Source organism: Vicugna pacos, chromosome 6 (assembly GCF_048564905.1).
Source record: "Vicugna pacos chromosome 6, VicPac4, whole genome shotgun sequence".
In the NCBI taxonomy this organism is placed as follows: domain Eukaryota; kingdom Metazoa; phylum Chordata; class Mammalia; order Artiodactyla; family Camelidae; genus Vicugna; species Vicugna pacos.
In genome coordinates, this window is record NC_132992.1 from 54,941,050 (window position 1) to 54,967,807 (window position 26,758).

The following is a 26,758-nucleotide window of genomic DNA, read 5'->3' on the forward strand; positions in this document are numbered from 1 at the left end:
GTCTTTCTTTTGTAGTCTGCTTCTTTCAGTGTTTTTTAAAAAAGAGTTCTTAAATATATTTCAAAATGTTTTAAATTATTAAATGGGATTTTTCCAGAAAGCCTCATTTAAGTAACTCCACTGCACTGTGATTGCCAACTTTATTTTACATCCCTTTTCAGAACGTATGATGTGCACTGTCTACTGTGTCATCTTGCACTTAACTGTTGGTAACTTCTCATCTGTCAGCTTTGTCATCCCAATAGGTTTACAACTCTGAGGATCAAAACTCTGCTTCTTTCACAGAAGTGCCTAGCAACAGTACTATCTGCACAAGCAAGCACTCCGAGTCTTCTAGCAATATGAAGAACCGAGCCTTTATCCTTATACATGAGAAAATTTAGGTGGAAAAGCTATTCTTCCCCTTCAAATTAACAAAATATGAAACTTCAGAAGCTTGGAGGTAAGCAGCAAAATAATCAAAAGATTATGGTATTTTTTATCTTTGTATTGTAAATTGGAGTTATTTTTCCAACAATGGTGGCTTTTTGGACAGCATATGTTCTTTCCTTAAGACCGGTGATAATTTTCAAGTATACTACAGAATTTCTCATCATCTTTAAAGTCAAAAGTCACATTTTTACACATAAATGTATGTTTTACATAATACTGAATGACAAATAAAATGGCTGGAAATTCATGCAACAGTATCAACACTGAATCAAACTTACCATCTTTGTCAATAATAAAACATGCTGATGCTCCACCTATCTGTCACAGTATATTTAAAAACTTAAATTTTTTTCTAATGAACCTCAAAGAATGATCATTTTGAAAGATCACAATACAAAAGCGTTCTTTTCCATAAAAGTATTAAACATTTTCTATTATTACTAAGTAGAATTCTATCATTCAATATATATTTTTAAAGCTGGAAAAAAATATTACTATAATATCCTAGATTGAAACTCTAGAATTGACATAGACTCAAAGACGTATTGAAAAAATCTACTCATACAAATAAACCACGTTCTTTTATCAGAGTTATTTTACTACCTGGCTTATAAAATTAGGGTGCTTTGAAGAAAACTGAAGTATGCTGCTCCATTTAACATTTTAGTAAGGAATGAAAATAAAAAGGACACATGAAATTCAAACTTTTATTGTAATAGAAGATTCCAAGTAGACGGGATCTAGAGATAAAACAGCTGATGACTAACTCCCACAGGATGAATCAGCAAGTGGAAAAGAAATGTTTTGAACACAATATGAGAAAGGGGGACAATCTACTTATATTTTTATTTTTCACATTCATCCCTTTCCTCCTTCAAGCTCTTGGGTTATTTTTCATGCAAATAGTAAAGAATTTGGGTGGATAAACTGGGACTGTTAAAGTGAACTGCCATTTTTGATGCAAGACATTAAGGAGAATTAATAGAAAGGAAAAATTCCAGAATTCAGCCTCCTCCAGTAGCAATAAAATCATGAAAAAAATCCAATCTCTCAAATACCATCAAATAGGCTTTTGTAACTATTTTGATGGTGGTGATGAGAGGTTACAAAATACTTCAGGCACTAATAAAAGATCATATACATACAAAATCTGCTATTTGTGCTTTAACCAAAGTCTTATCTTTGTTTTTTGGGGGGGGAGGGTCATTAGGTTTATTTATTTATCTATTTTTTTTAATGGAGGTACTAGGGACTGAGCCCAGGACCTCGTGCATACTAAGCATCGCACTCTACCACTGTACTATACCCCCCTACCAAAGTATTATCTTTATGACAATCTGCAGGAATGTAGATACTGCTCTGCTCTGTCGATAACGAACTGCTCTTTACATATTGATATGTAAGAACCCTGAGCTTGTATTTTACAGTGAAATAAGACCATATCTTACTCTACAGATTAGGAAAATGAGATATTTAAAATTCTTGGAGAATAGTATCTGGTACACAACAGACAACTATTATTACATATATTTGTTAGACTGAACAACTACTATTTATTCAGAAGTCACATCTTTCCTCAGTTATGTAGACTTTTAAAGATATAAAAGATAATTTTAACTAGGTATAAGCTAAACTGTACAGTTTCCCTGCTTGTGGGGTATGTGTAAGTGTTGAGAGAGAGAAAAGAGTAAAGAATAGAAGAGAGAAAACACTTGGAATGTTACTAACAATAAGAAAAAATAAGCCAATTTAAAACTCATTTTTCTGCCATTATATAAACAATTGCTTCCAACTACATAGTTCACTTTTTCCAAACTGCACTGTGAATTACTTGATCAATACTGAGTTTTTCTGCTTTAGAGATGTTTTACAAGGGGAAGGAGAAAATCACCTAATTCATAGTTTAATTCACTAGATTAAGTAGGGCTTGCCAAGAAACTTCCCAAACAAAGGCAAACAGGGGTGAAGAAACACTTATAGGGAAAAAAAAATTAAAGAAATCTACAAATTCTAATCTACCTGTACTGTTATACTCACCAGAATAGTTGATCCCACTGCCTGCAGTAAATGGAACAATAGAAGTATTTTTAACTTTACCACATATTTTGAGTTTTACTCAAGATCATACACATAACGAAACACGGCAATCTTGGCTAATATGCAAATATTTTAAACTATTGTAAACATATCCAAAAGCTGAATAAGGAAATATAAGGAGGAGATTGTTTCAAATTAAAGGCTGATATGCTTATCAATATGGAGACAGCTAATAGGCCCTTACACAAAGGAAATTAATTTTTTAAACTTCACAAAAAGAACCAACATTAAAATATTAACAAAACTGCTCTTTTGATTTAATGACAAGGGATATTTTCTAAGTTCATTTCTCTTTGATAACTAAAATAAAGGACTACTAAAAAGGACTAATTCAGAGAACACATTATAACAATTTGTACACTTACAGTAAATCATGTTAGCATCATGCCAATGAACATACACATTCAGTAAAATAAAAACTGAAATAGTTCAGAAATTCAAAGCAGTTTTAAATTCTAAAATAATAATTAAATATTTGAAATAATCAGAAATTTCATAAATTCTAACACTTCTGAATTACTATGTCAAACTTAGGAACTACTCTAAACGTTATCGACAACTTACTTGGTTTACAAAACATTAAGTGTATTAATTGGTCTTACCATCTTTTCCATCTATGGGTTTTGACACTTCAATATCAAAATTTTCCTGCATCTGCTGACCTCTAAAACAGCTAAGATGTTCCTGCTCAATTTTATTACTTTCTTCTTCTTCTAGCGGCTGCCAAGTACCATCAATAAACCACTGTCCACGCATTACTGGTATTTTATCGGCCTCTGAAAAGAGAAATCACAGAATTAAACATTTTAGGTTCCAACCTCCAAGGAAGTGACACAGTAACTACAATTCTGTATTTTGCTGCTGCTGTGGCAAAAACGGACTTTTGTGACCCATTAGAATCATTTAAAGTTTTACATTTCAGGTTTCAAGCCACAGGGTATAATTTTTTTAGCATATAATTTTACTTGTATTAAATATTGCACATAAAAGTTGCTTTGGCATTAAAAAGGGAGACCAGTTATCTATAGAACGGAGGCCCCATATAACCAAAATTAGCAGGTCAATGGGTTGACAAATTTCATGCAAAACTCTGGCGATAGTTCCAACATCTTAGAAAACATTGATATCAATTTCCAGAAGTAGTTTAGAAATAGTGTGTATCATAGTAGCATGGTACACTTTTTAGGGCTGCCTTGGAGGTCAAGGGTTCCCAGTGAGTATACAAAAATAAATGAAACCTTTAATTACAATAAATTCCTTACCCATTTTAGGAAAAAGTTGAGAAAAATTTTTTTGAACAATTGAACATTTCTTTTATTAAACACTCTCCCATAGGCCTAAGATTTTTAGTTGCTATTTATTTATTTAAAATAAACTATCAGCTAAGCTATCTCCAATCTTTTAAAATTAAAAAAAGGAAAGATAAAATGGAAACAACAAAACCCTAAAAATAAAAAACAAAATGAAAAAAAATGAAGCTAATTATGTAGAGTTGGTGGTTTAGTCACATATGGGGAAATTACTTCAAGGAGATCCCAAACACAGCAATTTGTATATACATTTTAGGATATATTCTCTGGACAAAAGGAACTGCAAACATATCTTAAACCTTTTGCAGTAGCTACACTGTTATAATTGTTAATAACTGTAATAGTATTGGTATTGTTAGTTTCAAACTGCAGACTAAAATGGATATATTCGTTTTGTTAATATAATTAGAAGCCAAGATTTTTAACACAAGTACTAAATCATACAAACATAAAATTCAAAGTAATAAAAACTGTACTTTAAATTTCAACTGGAAACAGTCAGCATGAACTAATGGTATATTTTTTCCTTAAAAAAAATTCTAAGATTCGTCTACTGAAAATGTCCAGAAATAAAGACCAATCCAGTATAAGTAATCACTCCTGATATAAAGATCGTGATCTCTAGATACTATTTCCCACTAAAAGAAACCAGGAGTCCTGAAAGAAATGGCTAATTTCAGGTTTGAAACAAGAAATTTACTAGGTGATCCTGAAACATCTTGTATCAGACTTGTTCTGTGATATATTAAAAATCTGTTGTGTGTTTCTATTTCTTCTTGCATTACCACATATCCTGCTACAGCAATTCTGCTATAGCCAGGTGTTTGCAATATTATTTGGTGCATAGATACTCAAAAACACAAATTCATTGTGAATTATGGCTTTTAATATTATAAAGCATATTTTGTTTATTGCATGATTTTTTTGCCTCACTCTATCAAGATCACAACCTCCTGCTTTCCTATTGTTTCCATTTGCCTGTGATGTTTTTACATATCCCTTTATTTTTAACCCTTTTCACTGTTTTAGATGTCTTTTAACACAGCACAGAATTGGATTTTGCTTTATAAATCCATCTGAAAAATTTTTCTTTAAATAGGTGAGTTAAGCCCATCTATGCTTATTGATACAGCTGATACGTTTGAACTCTATTTTTCTATAATTACCACTTTTATTATTTATACTTTCTTTCTCTAGTTGGTATTTTTGTTTTTAAAAAATTATCTTTTGGTATTTAGGAATATTTTCATTTTTGGTACCACTGGTTACTTTCATACATGTATGTGGGTGCACATATGTATTTTAGAGTGTCCTAAATCTTTTTTGTTTAATTAACCTTTTACTACCTAGTCTGTCCCTTTTAAGTGGTATCCAAAACTCCCATTTATTACTTATACAATAAGGAATGACCTTACAATATTTTCCCTTTTCTCTCTTCACCCAGTTATTTTTAGTTTTATTCTTCCTACTTTGTCAGAATGTGTAACAATTACTGTTTTGGTCTTGGATCCACAATATATTAAATTCTAAGTATTTCCTAAATTCTTTCATGTTCAAAACTGTTTATCTACAGCCCTTGAAGGACAGGTTGGCTAGCCTGAACTTTGTTTCTCCGAGTTTTAAAATATGCTGCTCTACTGTAGCCTTACTCTGTATATTGTTCTTGAGAAGTCTGATGTAAGCCTAGTTATTTTTATTAGTAACGTGATCTTTTTTCCTACCAGGAGGCCCAGAAAAAAAAAATTGCCTTTAAAAATCTTATAGTTTTGCTAGTCTTTAAAATCTAATAGTTTATGACTCAGAGTTCATTGTTCTAGATCAATCTGTCAAGGTGGGTTCTTTTAATATGTAGATTTCAGGTTTTCTCTTACTTCTGAAGAGTTTCCTTGGATTATAGTTTTAATAGTTCTGTTCCACTGATTTTCTTCTTCAGAGACTCCAATTATAACTATGTTGGGTTTTCCTTTGCCTGTATTGCATTTCTTAAATTAATTTTATTCTTAGGGTTTTTTTGTGGGGGGTAATTAGGTTTATTAGTTTATTTTTAACTGGAGATGCTGGGGATTGAACCCAGGACCTTGTGCATGCTAAGCACACACTCTACCACTGAGCTATACTGTTCCCTGTGGTAATGCATTTCAACTATCTTGTTTTTTGTCTGGTTGTTTTCCTTTCTTTAATCAATGCCTTTTACATCAATATTCCTTTCATCAATGTCCTATTAGTATATCCACAAGTTTGTTGGAGGATATTTTATTTCGTTAGAGTTTTACAGTTTTTCTTTGTTTTGTGTTTGTTTGGGGGGGGGATTTTAATCAGTGGAAATGCATTGATTCACATTTTCTGTATTCCTCTTAAAGTAGCTATATATGGCATTTGAGTTATTTCTATTCCTGAGCATTGTACGGATGGTTCTTAGTTCCAGAGTGCTTGCTGCTGCAGATTAGTAAGAGCAGCTCCTTTAATGGATGATGATGTGGTGATGGTAGGGATGGTAGCTGGGGGTGAAGACTGGGTTGGTATGCCTTTTCTTTCATTTCTCCAGGACTCTCAATTTTCTCTTTACTTCATTCTTTCCTCTCACTGCCATGGCTCTAAGGGCACCTTTCTCCTCTCCCGCCAGCAATGTTTCTCTGATGCTGCTACTTCTAGTCCCTCTCACTTTCACACACCTTCCCCACAGTTAGTGCTATGAATTACTAAGTCCCAGGCCTGTGTTCATATTTTGCCAGTTTTGTGGGGGACATTTTCTTTTAAGGGTGGTTCTATGCTTCATTTTAACTTCTGATTTCCTCTCTTTTTTCACTGTCTCTTCAGCCTCTCCTTGTCCTAGTCTCCAGGTTCAGAGGTTTATAGCAATAACAGGAGTGGTTGTAATTTGCTATTTCTTTACTTACAGGTAACTGAAAATTCAAGGTATTGTCTATCTTGTAGTAATGCTGAAGTGAGTCATATATGGTTTATGTATTATGTGCGCCTATGGCTTTTTGGGAGACTGTGTGGAGAGATTTAGATTTGGACAGTTGCCACTATCCTCCAGATCCAAAAGCTCATTTCATTAATCTTAATAGTAATCTTCCAAGGTAGCTACAATTTCCTCAGTTTTACAAATGAGTAAGCCGAGTTTTAATGAACCTAAGTAATTTTCCCAGAAGAACACAGCTAAATATTATGAAAACCAAGATTCCAACCAAAATTTAACTCCAAAGTTCAAACTCTTTCTACTAATACAATGCAACCTATATTTCAAATAGGAAAAGTCCCTTTTTAGCTTTCTCCCCAAGAAATGCAGGCTATTTAGTTGTGTTGATAATTTTAGAATAAATAAGTTGGGCTACTTCATATTGCCAGTCTATTATGAGACTTACAAACCAGAGCCAACCATGCCTTGCTCATAAAAACAACGCAAGTAAAAAGCAGAGTTAAAGAGAGTAAAACAAGTTTACAGCACAAATCCAGACTCCCAAATCATTTCCATTCTTGTACCTAATAAAACTAAGCATGTATTCTTTGGATAAATGGTTTGCAAGCTTTACCTAAGCTTTAAATTCCAGCAGTATGCTGTCAAATACTATATCTTTCTGGTTCAGGCCTCTGTCTTGAACTCCAGACCCAAATATTTAACTGCCAACCAATCATCCCCTAGTAGGCAGATCAACAGTTACCAGAATCACAAATAATCATGGAACACATTGGGTTCCTGGAAGAAACAAAACACAAGACCTGTTACTCCACCTGTGTTCCCTATCTTGGTGGATGTTGTGCTGACAGTATTCAGCTGTTCACTCCAGACAGAAATCTGGGAGTCATCCAAGATGTTGCCTCCTTACATGCATCTTACAACTATACCTAGACACACACTAAGTACTATTTATTGTATCTCCTAAATTATCCTCAAAGTCACCCCTTATTTATCAGGGTTTGGGCCTATGGTGCTGATGGCATCTAGGCCAGAGACGTTGCTAAATATCCTACAGTGCACAAAACAGCCCCCCACCACCCCACCCCAACCCGCCCAGAAACAATGAGTTATCTGGCCCAAACTGTCAACAGTGGTGAGGCTGAGAAACTCTGGCCTAGCAGTACCTTTTAAAACCTAAAAACACTTCTATCTATTTAGAGTAATACCAGAAATATACTTTATAGAAACTCTTCCAAAAATTTCTAAAGATACAGTACAAAGATGTTTAACTAGGCATTTTACAACAGAAAAAGGAATAAAAAGAAACAAACAAAATGACCTACATTTCTACCAATAAATGACTGGATACATACATGATGCTTGGCACATAGTAGGTGTTAACATATTTATTAAATAAGTTAAAATATGAATAAATGAATAATACATCCATAGCAAAATAATGTTCAGAAGACACAGAATAATGTCTAGAATAAAAATGACATCATAACACCATATGTATATATATTTATACATGTGTATATATATATACGTATAAATAGTATGTCTTATAAAAATATACATGGTATATGTGTTGAAAATAAGCAGAAAAAAACACATGAAGCTATTATTAAAAGATATCTCTAGGAGGTGGGAATACAAGGAACTTTCCATTCCTATGTAACAAGTGTGTTTTATATTCAGTACGGTTAATCTTATGTATCAACTTGACTGGGCCACAGGGTACCCAGACACTTAGTCAAACATTCTGGGTGTTTCTGGGAGGGTGTTTTTGCATGAGATTAACATTTAAATCCATAGACAGAGTAAAGCAGATTGCCCTCCATATTCTAGGTGGGCCTCATCCATCAGTTGTAGGCCTGAACAGAACAAAAGGCTGACCCTCCTTTCCGTCTGACAGCCTTCAGACTGGAACATTAAGCTCTTCGTGCCCTGTAGCCTTTGAACAGAGACACTGGCTCTTCCTAGTTCTAACAGTGGCCTCTGCTGGCCTTCAGACTTGAACTTGGATATGTCCTCTGCAGATTTTGGACTTGCCAGCCTCCATACTGCATGAGCCAATTCCTAATAATCTCTCTTATTCTCAGGAGAATCCTAATACATTCAGCAAAAATAAAGATCACATATATTGGAAGACACTGCTGTGCCCATCCTATACCTGTTCTCCCCCATTCCAATTTATTTAGGGCAGTGATATGCTTAATAAAAATAACTATTTCTAATCACCTTGGGCAGCTAAGTTTGGTCATGTGATTGAATCTGGATTAACAGGATACAGCAGAAATTACTGGTGGTACAGCTCTTTGACCTTGCCCTCTTTCTTTTCTGCCACCCATGTCTTGAGCTCCAGAAGCTCTCTTAGATCAAGTCACTTACAAAGAATGGAAACCTGCATAACAGAAGCAGCCTCTGCCCTGATTACAGTGGAGTTGCCACATATGTTTGAACTCAGGATATCCACACTTCTTTTATGTGGAGAGAAACAGACCCTTTTGTATTTAAAGGCACTGTTATTTTAGCTTTTTAAAATCATATGCAGCAGAATCTTATGCTAATAGGGACCTGCACAGATATATATTTAAAATGTCCCCTTACTTTGTTACAGAATGGAAATATCCGGATATATAACATAATAGACTACACAGACAGGGACTAGAGACAAACTTTTTACAGGACTGATGGATTAAATTAGTATGTTGGAAATAGACTAACAAAGTATTATCTTTTCACTTATAACAACACTCATTGAGAGTTAATTTAAACTTAATATAAAGACTAGTACTTACCATTACAAACACCTGTCAGAAAATAACTAGGTCATTAATCCTAATTATAACTCATAGGCAAATCACAATAAAAAGCATGACTTGACTGGAATCAAAAGCAAAATGGGTGGTTCTTGACTAGAAAACAGTTGCAAGGTCTACTGTCCATTATGAACACTTCCTTCATTTAAGCAAAACTCTGAGTAGATCTCTTTTATGTGGGTGGGGAAATTTGGTAAAAAAGATTTTTATGTATTAAAAAGCTATATTTACACTAGGAGGCAGAAGGAACAATGATAAGATTTCTAAAGGACTGTTTTCAAGGACTATTTCAACCCATATAGTACTTTGCAAAGCATGATATTTAAAGAGAGAAAGTCTTGACCCTTTCCCTCCAGCTTAGCTATGCCTTTACAGCTTTACCTACTTCGGGTCCAAAGCATGCCTAAAATTCACTGCTCGAGACACTTACTGACCAAATCTGAGCAAACAAGACTTAAGGAGGAAGGAAGTCACAGAGTAAGGGGAAATAGGAATGGCGGAGTATTGGCATTCAGATGAAATAAGCAAGGATTCGATTTAAGAAAAGCAGAAGACACACAAAAAAGGGGAAGTAGATATGAGACAAGGAGGATGGAAAAGTAAGAGGTAGAAGATTAAGAAAAAATATTTGTCATTCATTCTTACGGTTTGTTGTAAACTTACTACCTAGTACTATATACTCTGACTATACTTCTCATAGAATCAATGCTATAAATGGTGGCTAGGGTCCCAGATCAGCCCCACGGAGACCCACCTAAACCATTACGTAGCTAACATATTGACAAATCAATTCTACCAAACCATCCTTTATAATGGAAGAGGAAGGGGTTTCTCTCCCTAGTTCCAGTGTGTTTACCTTATTGGATTCTTGCAGGGTACACATTTCATTTTTTCAGCAATGCCCAGGTACTAAGCAGTGGCACCTTCCCATGGGCAGCTTTGCCCAGCATCACTACCCTCCAGGCAGTTTCACAGTGGAATCTCACCTGCCAGGCACATCCCCTCAGGCAGCCTGTAGTGAGTTCTGAAGCTAGGCACCTTCCTGTGGAAGGCTTCTCCTAGCACTCCAGAGGGCAGATTTCCAGCAGTCCCTGTGGGGTAGCACCTCAGTGACCAAGGTCATTCTCTCCAAGGTCAGAATCTTAGCAATGAGAAGAAATGGCCCCTTCCTTGAGCGCTCTGTCTCGGTCCTAGGGGCGGTGGCTGTTACCTGCATTTGCCATTTCTATGTTTTTCAGAGTTCTCTGTGTCCCGTGACTTCATTCCTCTGTTAGTAATTCTTTGTATTTCCTCTGTTGCAGTTACTGTGTTTCCATCTCCTGATTGGACTCTAACTGATACAACAAGATTTTCACAGAACAGGAAAACCAAATAGTCAATAAACCTGTAACATGAAATATGCTCAGATTCATTTGTAATCAGAAAAGCAGGTGCATTCCTAGGTATATAACCTAGAGAAATTCTGGCACACTAGTACAAGGAGATGTATAGAAAAAATTTTATTACACTACTGTTTATAATAGCAAAAAATTACAAAAAACCTAAGTATCCAAAGAAGAAAACAAACTGTGGTATATTCATACAATTGAATACTATTATACATAGAGAAAATAAATAGCTAAAGTTATATGTGTCAGCCTGGACAAATCTCAAAAATCTAACCTGAATCAGAAACAAATTACAGAAGGATACAAATAAAATGGCACTATTTATATAAAGTTAAAACAAGCAAAAAAAAAAAAAGCCAATGGCAATAATAATCTAAAAAATGCATGGGAATAAACAGTAAATTTAGGAGAGCAGTTACTTTTGGACTTGAAGAAAAGGGAATGGGAGAAGTTGCAGAAGAGACTTTGATTATATCTGTAATGTTTAATAAGCTAAGTGATAGGAGTACTGATTATTGGTTACGTTATCTAGACTTCTATATATACTTGAGATACTTCATGATAAAAATCAATATTAAAAATAATAAACTAAGATTTCTCAGAACGCAGGCGATAAAAACATTATATACAAAAACAATGTTTAATTGGTAAATGGAATGAAAGGTAGTAAACTAGTTCCTATACAACAAAATGCTACTTTCCATTCTAATATGTGAACACTTGCTTATTCACTGGACAGAACTACAATCTGGAGGAACAATGTAGGACAAAAGTAACTAAACAGCCATTACTCTAATCAGAATTTAGCTTGGCTACAAATGTTGTAACTGCAAAATCTGGTTGGTTGTTAGCAATCATACAAAATTCTGTATTATGAAAGAAATACCTATACCTCAAAACATATCTGGGATCACATCTGAAAGTAACAATTACACTAAGAATGCTAAATTATGTTTAGACAAGAGCTAGTGTCAATAATATTTATGACTCGCCAAATTTAAACCGATTTCACAGGGGTGAGAAACTCTGGACAATAAAATTATACCCTAAATTCTGTTTTACTTATTTTGAATCAAGAAACAAAGCCGTAAGTTTTTAAAAAACTGAATATATTTCTTATTTCTTCATTAATTTAAATGTAAAGTTGAATAAATGGTTTACTATCCTTAGATTAGTCAGCTAGGGCTACCATAACATAATAGCACATTTTGGGTTGTTAAACCAAGAGAACTTTTATTTTCTCACAGTTCTGAGGCTAGATGCCCAAGATCTAGGTGCTGGCAGGTTTGGTTTCTTCTGAGGCCTCTCTTCTCGGCTTGCAGATAGCCACCTTCTTACTGTGGCCTCAAGTGGTCTTTTCTCTGTTCACATGCATCCCTGGTGTTTCTTTGTATGCCCAAATTTCATCTTATGAGGACACTAGTCAGACTGGATTAGTACTCATTCTAATGGCTTCATTTAACTTAAGCATCTCTTTGAAGGTCCCATCTCCAACCACTGTCATATTCTGTGGTGGTGGGCTTTAACATATGAGTTTGTGGGGGGACACAATTCAGTCTATAATACTGTTCAAAAGTTTTTATTACATGACCCTTTCAGGAATTCACATGAGACTACCACCCTTTCCTCAAATTTTAATTTACAGAAGGCAGTTTTTAGATGTTAGCAATCTTTCCATTTCAAAGTGAAGAACAGGTTTTACATTACAGGCCCTTTTGTCCTCATCTTTCCAAGGTTAATATTTTGATCAATAAAGCAATGCAGATTTTACATGCTTAGGGAAAAAGTTCTCTCCAGGTACTTGGCTAGTCAAAAAATGTTTGATACAATCTGCACAGATATGTGAGAGAATCCTAGCCAAAAATGGACTATATAACATTTATACAGACTTTAAAATATTTAATGTTAATTTTAGCTTAGTGGAGATAATTAATTCAATATTGATTATGGCCATTCTATCATACTACAAGAATCAAAAGAATATGAATTAACATAGTTGGAGCTTTTAGAATCAGCAAAATGTCATTCAAACCTATCTACCTTCTCCCTATCTTCTCCTATATCCTATGTATTTTCCATGGTTTTAACCTTTGATTCTCAAACCTGGCCAATTATCAGAATCATTTGTGGAATAAATTAAAAGATGGATTTTTCAGATTCCTTGCTACACACTTAATAAATCAGTCTCTGGAGATAGGGTCCAAAAGTCTGTATTTTTTAAAAAGTTCTCCAGGTTATGATTGCAAAGCAAAATGCTCAAAATCACCATTAGTTCCAATCAGTTTAAATTAGTATCTTCAAAAATATTTTAAGCATATTCTCATACATAGATACCTATTTATAAATCATGCATATGTATCACTGTTCTAAAATGTTTTACACATTACAAAACATACAAAAATAGAAAATTTGAAAGGATAAAACACAAAGTAAATACAAATTCAAACATTTTCTTTGTAACACACCCAATAAAATGCTTGCATACTCCATTTTAGATACCATTGGTTTAAATTCTGAGGATCTCTGCATCTTTAATTGCAGCACTGTTTTCTTGAGCTCCAGATCTATATACCCAAATACTTAGTTGATGTTTCTACCTAGGTGTGAAATAGGCACCTTAAACGCAATGTCATCCTATTATCTGGCTTCCTTCTGTCACCCCAAAGTGGACTTGGGTGGGAAACCTGTTCTTCTTCCACAATCCACCCAAGTTAAAAACATTAAGAGATAACCTGGACGACCCTACCTCTTACTCATACTGCATTGATAGCATGCATTACACTTCCTTAATATCCTCCTCCACTAGAAAAGGGAACCCTGCTACACTGCTGGGAATGTAGTTTGGTGCAGAATTATGGAAAACAGTATGGAGATTCCTTAAAAAAATAAAAATAGACTTACCCTATGATCCAGCAATCCCACTCCTGGGCATATATCTAGAGGAAACTTTAATTCAAAAAGATACACGCACCCCAATGTTCATAACAGCACTATTTACAATAGCCAAGACATGAAAGCAACCTAAATGTCCTTCGACAGATGACTGAATAAAGATGTAGTATATTTATACAATGGACTACTACTCAACCATAAAAAAACAATAAAACAATGCTATCTGCAGCAACATGGTTGGACCTGGGGATTGTAATACTAAGTGAGGGAAGCCAGAAAGAGAAAGAAAAATACTGATATTTATAATTGCCAAGATATGGAAGCAACCTAAGTGTCCATCAACAGATGAGTGGGAAAGAAGATGTGGAGACCTGGAGAGTATCATGCTTATTGAAATAAATCAGATAGAGAAAGATAAATACTGTTATTGCTTATATGTGCAATCTAAAAAAATAAAACAAACAAATGAATAAAACAAAACAGAAACAGACTCCCAGATATAGACAGCAAACCAGTGATTGTCAGTGGGGAGAGGGACGGGAGGAGGGGCAAGACAGGGACAGATGATTAAGAGGTACAAACTACTATGTATAAAATAAATAAGGCACAAGCTCAGGGAATATAGGCATTATTTTACAGTATCTTTAAATGGAGCATTATCTACAGAAATGTTGAATCACTATGTTGTACACCTGAAATTAGCAATATTGTAAATAAATTATACCTCAATTAAAAAAAAGTTTTAAGAGAACCCACAAAAGAAATGAAACAAAAACCAATAGAATTAAAAATAAATAAATAAATCCACAATTATAATTGGGGACTTCATCTTCCATTTCAATAACTGATAGAATGAGTACACAGAAAAATCATTAAGGATATACAAATTTCAAACTGGAAGGACAGAGCAGAAATAATTAGGTAAAAGGAAAACAGATAAAATAAGATACAAATGTGGATTTAAAGCTAGTTCTTCTAGAACTCTTTCAAATGCAACTTTGGATTGGCTGGACTGGTAGTTTTCTGAGTGTATGTGAAGACAACTCAAGATGTGGCAGCTTTGGGTGGGAAGGGATAAATTGGGAGTTCGAGGTTTGTAGATACTGACTGGTATATATACAATAGACGAACAAGTTTATACTGTATAGCACAGGGGACTATATTCAATATCTTGTAGTAGCTTATGGTGAAAAAGAGTATGAAAATGAATGTATGTATGTTCCTGTATGACTGAAGCATTGTGCTGTACACCAGAAATTGACACAACATTGTAAACTGACTATACTTCAATTAAAAAAAAAACTTGATAGTAAGAAAAGAATGAAATATATCTCATGAATAACGTTTATATTGATTACTTGTTGAGATGGTAATATAATGTTAAATAAAATATTTAAATAAAAAAAAAGATGAGGCAGCTTTGAGCCATTTAGAGCAGAGGAATTAATGAACTAACAGTGTCATCAATGTGAGGTCTATAACCACCACCCTACTCCTTGCAATCAGAATTACCAGGGATACCTACTAAAAAGGCAGACCCCAGGCTCAGATCTCTTGAATCTAATTTCCAAGGATGAGATCTGAGAAGATGCATTTCTCTCAATTCTCCCAGTGACTGTTAGGCTCAATGAAATAGGTAAACTGCTAGTCTAAGACAAGATGTCATTCCACAGGCAAGGGAATACAGCAGAGGGGAGTCAGAGGCTGAAGAGTATTCTGCCGTCCTCACTTCACCTGGAAAGGTATTCATATTGTTCAACCTCAGAGTCTACAGGAGGAACTAAGGTTCCGGCATTGTGATACTTCATTGTGAAGTGGGTTTAAGATGAGTGCAAAGATGTATATATAGAGAGAGAGAGTGGGGAGAGGAAGGGAGGGGGAATATGAGTGTATGTATGTGTTATGTGCAAATATGGTCATTAAATTTAGGCTTAAGTACTTTTGGTAGAGCCACAGCCTTTCATCCTTCTTTTTCAAAAATAAAACAGGTCAACCACATGCTTTTCATTTCCAGAAGTTAGGCCTGGCTTCTAGTTTAAAAGCTAATATACGAGCTAGACTTAAATACAATAGCTAACATGTACTGAACCAGGTACTGCGCTAGGCACTCTACATGTGTATTTCATCAGAATCTTCAGTAATAACCCTATTATTATTATCCCTATTTACAAAGAAGAAGCTGGCCGCACAGAGATTGTAACTTGCCCAAAGTCATGCAGTTACAGGAAATCAAAGATCCAAACTAAGGGAATTTGACAACAAAGATCTGTCCTCTGAGCCCACTTGGGTTTTACTGTCAATGCTGGATAAAGAATGGTTGCTTCAGATCCCTAAGAGCAGATTCATATTTGAAGCTAGATCTTGTACCAGGTGCCAGAAACTAGCTGCCATCACTAGCACTGCTGCCTCAACTGCAGGTCACTTGAGAGGAATTCCTCAAAGTTTTCAAGCTGGGGTCTCCACTGTAAAAAGATTTATAGGCCACTTCTTTCTTGCCAACATGGCAGAAAATCCAGAGTACTTACTGGCTCTGCCTCAAACGAAAACTGAGCAGTTATTTGGAAAGCTGTAAAGTCCTCCATTATATCAAAAATCCTGGGAGCTGGTAGAGATGTTTTAAATGAGCTTTTTGGGGTGGAGTCAGCACACTGTACCTCTGGTGACAAGGTCTGTATCCCCCCCAAAAAGGAGTTGCTTTAAGAATATAGAAGGCTTTTATGGAAAAGAATTCCTCCTTCCCACTGGCAGTAGCTTTGTAAGATAATGACTGGTGCATTTCTCTGCCATCCAAGCCAGGAAGACTCAAGACAGCACAGCTCCTTCTGGGGCCCAAAAGGCTAGGCAAAAATCAGTTACGATTTCTCACAAGAGGAGGCAACAGTTAATACAGGTTCAAGGGCTGTACCTAACAGAGTCAGTTATCAAGACAGCAAGCCAAGAAACCGCTTTGTCAGGAAAAAGACTATGAAATGAAACAGGAGAGTTGAAAGCCAAGAAAGTCAAATGACTTACAAATTTCAAAAGATAAAAGAGGCAGGAAAATGGAGAAATAAAAACAGCTAACTGATATGCCAGAATTTACTATTCATCATGGGATGTTTCAAGATCTTTAAATATCTTACTTATTACAACAGTCCTAGAAGGTAGATACTATTATCCACATTTACAGAAGAAGAAACATAGTTTAAACTGCCCAAAATGACACAAATAGTATATGGAAGAGCCGGATTTGGACCCAGTTTACCTCCAGTGGTTACTGACATTCCATAAACACTATACAATGCTGCCTCTCTAGAAACACAAGTAAGAACTGAAATGGAGGTGGCAGGGACAAAACTGATAACCTGAGGTCCACCCTTTATGTTGTGACCTACGATACACTTTGATGGGTTCTAGGTCCATCTATAAAAGACAGAATCTTGGCAGGCAATCAGAATTCTAAACAATTCAATACAGTATCCTAGAATTAGGGTCATTCACTATATATGAGGTAGTTACACCCTTCTCCCAAACCAAAGAAGTGTATCATGTAGTTTACACAAAATAATGTAAGAGGATGAGGAGTAAGCAGGTTAAAGAACAAACTGCAACTATATCTAGAAAGACATTCTAAAATATAAAGTCCCAGTTTTTTCCTATTGTAAAGCAAAGAGCAGACCCATTGGTAGTGGTGCTAATTTTAAACAAGAGTTAAGAGTGGTCAGCTACACAATGAAAATGTAGAGCAAAGCCAAGTATCTGTTCATCAACATGACAGACACGTATTCCTGTCTCACTTAGTGCCATTCATGGAGAAGGGCCCATTTCAGCAGCACAGAGCCAGTGTGGAAGGAGCGGCGTCTCTGCAAGGCCTGCACAGCCACACTGTGCTTCCCCATGGGGAGTGGTCCTCAACAATCTCTTTTAAGTATACTCTCCTGCCAATGTCTTTGGAGTTACAGCAAAGATTTCATTTTTCCAAAGAATAAACAAACTTGGGGGCACTTAATGTTAATACATATTCAAGTTGTTAAAATGTATGTTTTCCTGAAGATCTGGGTGGGTGGGTCAGGCAGAAACAGGATACCCTGGGCCTACCCAGAAGCAATTTTATAGAATGAGAAGAAAATAATATGTTCAGTCAATAAAATACTAACTAAAAGTGGATCATTTGTAGTAGGTAGTAAAACACAAGAAGGGATTGCATTTAACTACGTATATCAAGGCTCAGAAGTAATTCCAACTGTGCTTGCGTCGCCTAAAGCTACTGAGCAGCACCTTCCATGGCCCATGATTTAGAATCTTATGTTTTAGCGCAGTTCATCCAGTTCTTTGCCCCAAGGACCATCCTGCATCGATGTTCAGAATGAAGAGTCACTGAGAAATAGCCACAGGGAGAATCAGTACTATTAGAGAGTTTTCCATTCATATAGTTAAAATTATACTCTAGCAAATAAAAGCTTAACTCTCAACTATTTGGAAAAGTCATTCATTCAGATGGAATTTATATTTCTCAAAGACTCCAGATATCTGAGGTCTTGGGGTACAGAAATACCATTAAGAGTGTAATTTCGAAAGGCAAGCCATGCCCCCAACAGTCAGTCAACAGAATTTATTTGAATATACAAGTGCAGTAATAATAAAGATTCCGTAGATACGGTTTGATGTAACCAGACACAGAACAAATACTAATGAGTATATCATTTACTTTTATATAACAGAAAAATCTGGCAAAATTAGAAAGTAGTACATAAAACAGAATTACTTTTATATCATCATATCAATATTTCTACTTTTTTTTCTTAGTTCTCTGGCAGAGGCAATTTCTACTTTTTACCACTTTGAATTTCACTTTTCCCCTAATCCAGCGATATCAAAAAGTATCTGTATTATACTCTTCATCCAATTAATCCATTCTTTTGTCAGTGATTCAACATCTTTTGCAGGCACAATTCCCCTTTTCCAAGGCAAACTCAAAAAAGAATTATAGGTTATATACAGTGGATATAAAAATGTTTTCCCTGTTTTGCTTTTTAACTGGGCTTTTAGGAATGAACTGTGGCAAAAAGAAGAGACTGTATCTATACACTTTACCAGTGGTGAAGTTTTTCTTGATACCATGTACAGTTTAAATTTCATCATGCTCATGAAAAGATAAAGGTCTTAGATTTCCCAGCAATCAGGGATTCTAGAACTGTGTACCTCCCCATCTCTTCACCTTAAGATTCCTGTGAATTCCCCATCTCTCTCTCTCCTTTCTATGCCCCTACTCTCCTTACCAGGTGACCATAATTCTCAGAGGGTCCCATGACCAGTGCAGTACATCTAGCTTTCCCTAGTTCTCCACAGAAAAGGATCAGCCCTAGGGTTTCAGAAATCAAAGATTTAAGCAAAGCAGAAATTATAAGGTGTGATGTGGAGATTAAAGACCCAAGAAATAAAATTTGGAAGAGGGAAGAATACAAAAAATATTTTTTAATGATAAAATAGTAAAGGAAGGAAGAAAAGAAGAGAGTGATGACAGATGGAGGAGAGAAAAACGTACCAATCACTCTGAAAATTTATATAAATTAACTTGCACAACATCATTATTACATCTGAGCCATACACAAACAAGGTGGGTTAATAACTAATATTAGATCAGTTTTTAAACTAATGGTACAATGCAAAGGGAAAGAAAAGTCCTGAATGTCTTGGTCAGGTAGTGCCAAGTCCTGCCCTCCACACAAATACACTCATTAGTCATTTATATCTTTGTGCTGTTTTAGTAGGTCACTGAAAAATAGTCTAAAGCAGACCTGATCTGGAATGGAGCTCTCAGAAAATCTCTGTCACAGTTCGAAAACAGTAAAGTCAGAATTCCAATGCAGCCCACGGCTGCTTTCCAGGCTGGGCTAGTGGGAGATAAGGTAGTTAAAAAGAGTAAGAGATATAAGTCTCCAATACTTTTTTAGAGCCAGGCATCTCTATTCCTGTAGTTCTGCTTTATTAGAGGCAGAAACTGATGAAGAGTGTCTTCTGTTAGCTTGAACTCCACTACTTTCCCATGATGCCCTGTACCTCATGAAGGATTATTAAGTATTTAGGTTATTAACCCTCAAATGAAATAGACCTTAGAGATGACTACAGCTATGCCAAGTTAATAAATATCATGTAATTTAGGTACTTGCAGGAAAAGCCCTAATTTTTCTACCTTCTTATTGGGAGCAACATTTTCTCCTCAATATATCATGAAAACCACTTTCTAAAGCATCTGAAACTGCAGGTGCTTTAGAATTTTAATAATGCAAGTAGGCTTTATAAGTACACCAAAAGGGGGAAGGGTAGGGGTGGGGGAAGCTGTGGTTAATAATTAGTGACTGCTTCTGGAAACTATACATTCACATAAAATATTTGGTCAATTAAATACCTTTATTACTTTAGTCAATTAATAGAAATGACATATTCCCTAGTGTACAATGCATACATCATTGCCATCAGAACTGCTATGAAACTATTCTAAACTCATCAAATACCTCTAACTATATTCCTAATGCCTTCCCATAGCTATTTCTAAATGCTTTGGCCACTTCCCTACTATTCTTCTTGACAAACATTTCATCTGTCTTGAGGTACAGGCCAATAACAAACCCTGGGTACGCAACAATTCTGCACTGATCAGTCTTAACCTTCATGTGAGTTTCCACAAATAAGGTATCTTGTTTTCTGACATCTACACAGAAACAGTTAACACCTAGTACTTTGTGCCAACCACTGTTCTACACATGTTATATATAATAATTCTCAAAACAAGACTATGAGGTGGCTACAAGGAGCTTAGTTAAAACATAGGGAGCAAGAGAGTTCACTTAGCCATTACTCAGCAATGATCAGTTTTTATCTAAAATGTCCACATGTGGTCAGAAAACTATCCGAACAGTCAGTAAAACAAATACATGTTTCCTATAATTAAAACCTTTTTCATATGTAATAATACTGACTTCCTATCAATGGAAAACAAAACTACTGTTCCCCTTCTGATTCATGTACCCCAAACTGGTTCAAATTTTATCTGCTAATACGAGTTCAAAAGGAAGAGTAAATATAAATTTAAATGAACACCTTTCTTTTAGACTAGGCATAGCTAAATTGTTGGCTTCAATATCCAGATAAAGTGGGCTCAGTTAGGTCACAAAAGTCACAATGGCCACTGGAATCCTACCACCATTCAACGAGGAACTTGTTGGACTTTTTTTTTTTTTTTTACCTTTCATCACCACTATTCAGAAAGCTTCCAGAAAGTTTAAAAAAGAAAAGTAAAATGGGAGGAACCTGGTCAAAAGCTGCAGAGTTTGTTAAGATTCCTTCCATTTGAAGAAAGGCTAAAGAGACCATACTAGGACTGAACCCTCCTGAGAAGACGTGAAAACTTACATAATACACAGAGACCTGAAGCACCAATTAGAGCAAACTTACATGGGATTTTGTGAGAAGTGGTAAATTACGGGCAAAAACCACTACTGTATTTTCAGTGTAGTTCATATGAGGGCTTGGGACACCCACAAGATTGAATGTTGCAATAACTATTCAGAAAATGCTAAAATGGAGTCAAAATAGGTGTTGCTGTTATGCTACTTAAAAAATATTAATGTATAAGCTATAATTGGTCTATTGGCAATCTGTTTTAGGAAAGAAGATTTGAGAAGACTAAGTTCACGGTCGTCTCGGGTTAACTTAATAGGCCCTGTTTCTCACTTGATTTATGACACTAACATTCTAATGACATTCTCCAACTGTCCAGTTCAACCTTTGTGTTGTCGCTAATCATTGAAGTAATGGAGAATGAACCTTCAGTTGTTTGGTTCCCTGATCCTTATAGGATAAAGTCCAACCTGCTTAGCACTGCATATCTACCCCTGCTCTTTTTCTAGCTATTCTCCCAAATGCACCATTCACAGGTACGTGCTCTGCTCCCTTCACGATCTCCTGTCCCTGATCAAACACCTCTATCTCTGTGGTAGTCAAATCTCTCACCTAAGCTGTTGTGTCTTGACCCCTGCAGGTGCAGTCCTAATTTCCTCAAAAATGCCACGCAGTTTCGTGTTTTTGTGTACTTGCATAGATCACCTCATGCGGCTGGAATGCCCTTCTCCCCACTTCTCCATTTCTTCTGTCTGATTAAATTCATCCTTTAGGACTCAGTCCCATATTATCTGGGAAGCCTTCCTGACACTTTTCACCCTTGGGTAGATCAGATGCTCTCTGAACATTGCACTGTATTCTCCCGAAAGACTCTGAACTGCTTTACCACTTTCTAGCTGAGTGACCTTGGACAAGTTCATTACCTTTGCTTAGCCCGTTCTTCATATCTATAACATCAGCATTCATTTGATATCACAATGAAATAATGAATGTAAAAAAATCACTCTGTTGACAGTAAAGCATTATGCAAACTAACAATTTCATCATAAACCACAAGAACACACAGTATCCCAGGTGAAGAAACTTCAGTTGATCTAAGTGTAAGATTCACCTCTTGGTTTCCAGTCCCCTCTCCAAGGATGCCCTGGATTTTATTCAACTTTCTGACTCCACTAAGTCCTTCTGCTCCTATCTTCAAAGAAAAAAAAAATCTATCGTGATGTCTAGGTCATTAGAGAAAAGACTAAGTGGGAAGCTCCTGAAGGGTGAGGACTGTCCTTTTTTCCACTCTTCCCACGGCCTTCGCAAGAGGACTGGGTTATGCACAAATACTGGAAGAAATCACAGATGAATGAATGAGTGAATACAGCAAATCTGGTCCTTAGTGAGCATATAATAATCAAAAGGAGTGATGTGACAGATCCCACATGGATTTGGCCTTGTGAAAATGGTAACAAATGCCTTCAACTTCATCTTAATGTGTAGTGAGAAATTAAATTTCCTGCTATGCTTATTTTATTTGGTGATTTGATACATGTTGTAATTGCTCTCTGAGTCACTCACGCTTAACATATGTTTTAACATTATTGGAATCACTAATGCAATTCAATACTTACTTTAAAAATATTTTCTGCACTAGGCCCTAAGAGAACACAAAGATAAAGATGACAGACTTTGCCCATAAGACATTCAACATACAGAAAAGAAGCTAAGTCATCAATACATATAATCAATACAAAGCAGAATGTTTTAAAATGTAGGGAAGCCCTAAGGCTAGTGACAGTCAACAAAGACATCTGAGTCAGGGCACTGGGCCCATAAAGAATATAACTATAAATTACAAATTACTAGGGGCCAATAGCTTCTGTTACTATAGAATATGTAACATATATTTCATATATAACATTTGCTACATGCAATGGCAGATTTCTGACGGCCTTCATCCTTAATCTAATTACAGGCCTGATTGTGTTGTTGTCTAATGAATCAGGACTTACTGTTAACACTTGTATTACACATGTAGGCCAAGCACACATCCAACCCCTGAGGTATATTGCTTCATTTAATCTCCACCTACGAAGTAGGTTCAATTATCCCTATTTTAGAGAAGGCACAAGGCATAAGCCTTGAAACTTTTCAAGGTAAAGAAGCAAGAATAAAAATACGTAAACAAGGACCTCAGAGAGAAAAACGAGTATTCTACAGAAAGGGTGAGCAGACCCACTTGCCAGAACTGCTTCGAGCAGTGCTTTCCAGCTCTCCTGGACCCGGTGGGTACAACTCATCTCCTTTCCTCTCCCGCCAGGGATTAATTTTCTTTTCCCGAGTCCGTAAGCGAACTGTTGAATCTCGTGCAGATCCTCTCAAACACTCCCAACCCAGAGGACAGGCTGCTATTTAAATCACAAGCAATTCAGGGTAAATGAGACCGAATCAGATCCCCGGGTGAACAAAGGTCAGGTAGGATAACAAAATTAAACAGTTTGGGCTAGCCATCCGTTCCTGGATCACCTCCAGAGGATGGCAGCAGCACCCGGCTTACCCAGGAGGCGCTACCCGGGCAGTATTCTCTCCTTCTGACCCCAGTCGCCTGGGGTTTTGCCACCTGCTCGTTTTACCCTTCACCTGCCGGCGCTGCCTGCACTGCCTCCATCCCGCTCCCACCAAACGCCAGGCCTCACGCGCCTCGCTTTTCCCTGGTCCAGTTCCAAATCCACCCGGGTGCGTGTCGCCCCTGCAGATGCAGCCCGTCCCGCTCCCTTCCCCGGCCGGCTACTCACGGTTCCAGTACACCGGGTAGCATTCTCCTTGGTTCACATCCACCTCGTAGAGGCCGCCCCGCACACACACCCGCTCGACGTTCACCAGCTCCTCCATCTCGCGCCCGTGCCCCGCAATGCGCGGGCAGAAGCCGCAGACGCGGTCCTCGTCGTCGTCCTCCCCGGAGCTGGAGGCCGGGCCGCACACATGGTCGCTGTCCGGGTCCTGGGCCTTGGCCCGGGCACCCGTGGCCTGCAGCAGCGTCCGGAAGGCGAGCTCGATGCGGAGCGAGTCGTAGCCGATGAAGGGCTTCCAGGTCTTCTTGTCTTCCTTGTAGAACCAGCGCACCTCCTCCGGGCCCAGCTCCGTCACTACCTCGTAACGGTGCCGGGCGGCCGTGCCGCCAGGCCGAATGCGCTTCCTCTCCCCGGGCCCCACTCCGGCCGCGCCGCCGCCCCCCGAGTTCGACGGGACCAGCGGCGGCTGCTGCGGCGGCTGCAGCGACAAGGAGCTGCCGCCGCCACCACTCTCGCCCTCGCTGTAGTAGCGCAGCGAGGAGCCCGACTCGGCGGAGCTGAAGTCATAGTTCTCGTCACTGAGGCAGGGGTCCAACGCCAGGTGTTGGTTGCGGTCCTCCGCGCCCGGCGCCAGGTGCAGCCTGGGTTCCCCGCGCAGCAGGGCCAGGGGCACCTCATCGTCGCCCGGGTCCCCCGCCGGCAGGTGGTCGAAGCAGCGGACGCTACCGCCGAACGCCGCCTCCGCACCCGAGCCCAGCTCCCAGGCGGCGCCGTCGCCGCCCCGGCCGTTACGCTCGGGGCTCCGCGGAGACCCGTGGCCCGGGTAATTCATGCTGTGGAGACGCCGCCGGCTGCCCGGCCCGGCGCCAAGCCGTGGCCCCTAGCGCTTCCGCCACACATTCAACGCCGCCGCCCTCTCCACGGGGAGTTTTAATCTTTCAAATCCCAACCGAGGATGCGGCGGTACCGGCAGCGGCTCCGCCCCACGAGGCCCGCGGCCGCCGCAGCCGCGTTCCGCCGGCCGCCTCATTGTCACGCAGCCCGACGTAGGCGGCGCTGGCCCCGGGCCCCGCCCCGCTTGCAGCGTGCGCCCTCCCGGAAGCCCCTTCTCGGCCGGCGCCGGGCGGGAGCTCCTCCTCTCGCCCCTCCCGCCGCCGGAGCGGGGTCAGCTCAGGATTCCGCAATTCCCTTCGCCTGCCCTCCTTACCTGCTGCGCCGCCTCAGCCCCTGCCCTTCTGGGGGTCAGAGCCCAGATGTGGAAAAGCTTTACCAGACTCATCCTTACAATCTGAGTCATGACCCCAAAGGTTTAAGTTGCCCGTCGAGATGACCCCCGGAAATTGGATTCTCCTGACTGATTTTGTGACCTTAGGCCCTCCTGCGACCCCCGGTGAACCTTATCAATCATCTGGTTCTGGTCCCTCCAGAATTGTCATCCCACGCGAGGGCATTCCACTCCGATGCCCACTAATTCCTAACGTCGGAATCACCACTCCTACTCAAACCCAAGTGTAAACCTTCCTTCATATGCAACCTCATATTATTGCTTGTCTTTCAACACCTACTTTGTTTTCTCAACCTTATTGAAGGCCCTTGTTGGAGGCCAAGTCTGTATGTCTCAACCTCTCCCACACAGTGGATGCACAATCGATACAGATTATAATGTCAAGTCCAGCCGGTTGTGATAGAGATTACTAGATTGGAAGCCAGAAAACGAGGCTCTAGACTTAGTTCTGAGAACCAACCGCAGGCAGGTCATTTAATCTCGATCTTTTTGGTTTCCTCATCTGTCAAAATTAAGTGATCATTGGACTAGATGACCTCTTAAAATCTCTTCCAGCAATGGAATTCTGTGACCGTCAAGGTTTCTTCCTGTACTCTACGCATCTCTGATTCTTTAGCTCATTTTCTGGGATCAGATTAAACGCTGAGGCTCCCCTATGTGGTTCTTTTATATTAGAAAAAAGTTTTATAAGTGAGTCACCCTATGTTGAGAATCCAGAGAAAAACAATTTCCAATGTCAGTGTTCTCAATTCAAGATCAGACAATATTCACTATTTCTTTTTCTTCCATTTGTGGTGAAATCAGACTGATAAGAGTAGCTTTTCTTGCCCCTGGGATCTAACCTGTCAGAGATTAAGCCACTATTTAAAGCAGACCCTTCTCTAGCTTGTACAGTGTATTTGTTTGCATTTGAAAAAAAGCATTGCTTCATGTGGGCAGATACAAAGCACTGTTGGAGTTCATAGCTTGATAAGCACAGCATAGGCTAGATTTCTGCCCCAATTTGTGCCCACAGCTGGATAATCTTGTGCAGTGAACAACCTGCCCAACTGAACACTGCAGCCCTGACTCAAAGCATCTAAGATCAGAGCCCTTGTTTCCATTTACACTGCTTTCTGAGTACCTGCATATCAATTTCTTCTCCAGTCTTTCTATCGATGATTTGCAGAATATGAAATTGGGTATGAGCTTTGGTCTACTTACTACCCATGACAGTGGTTTGATGGTCACCTATGTACCAGGCATCTCTGTGCTAGCTTCCAATACAAAAGAGAATGGTTCTTGAAGGACCTTACTGTCTAGTGGGGGATACAGACAAGTAAAAAAATACATTACAATACAGTGTGAAAAATATTATAAATGGAATTTAATATAAGGAATATCACAACATTTAAAATATCTCTAACCTTTTAGGCTTCTTGATGGAATAAGAACTACCTGTATAGCTGTCTGGTTAGATTACTTTAGCCA

General features: G+C 38.1%; 1 protein-coding gene across 4 annotated transcripts in view; it reads right to left on the minus strand.

Moving 5' to 3' along the window:
* Positions 1-25,012, minus strand: part of DDHD1 (DDHD domain containing 1) — a 70,628-nt gene extending 45,616 nt beyond the window's left edge. For 3 of the 4 annotated variants that reach the window (XM_072963077.1, XM_072963076.1, XM_072963075.1), the window contains exons 1-2: positions 24,007-24,983; positions 3,132-3,305 (exon numbers count right to left, since the gene is read on the minus strand). In XM_072963077.1, coding sequence (XP_072819178.1) covers positions 3,132-3,305; positions 24,007-24,835 — 1,003 coding nt within the window. In that variant the 5' untranslated portion in view covers positions 24,836-24,983. Of the gene's footprint in view, positions 1-3,131; positions 3,306-24,006 lie in introns of all 4 variants that reach the window. The other variant, XM_072963078.1, reaches the window with a different exon arrangement.
* Between the last annotated feature and the right edge of the window lie 1,746 nt (positions 25,013-26,758).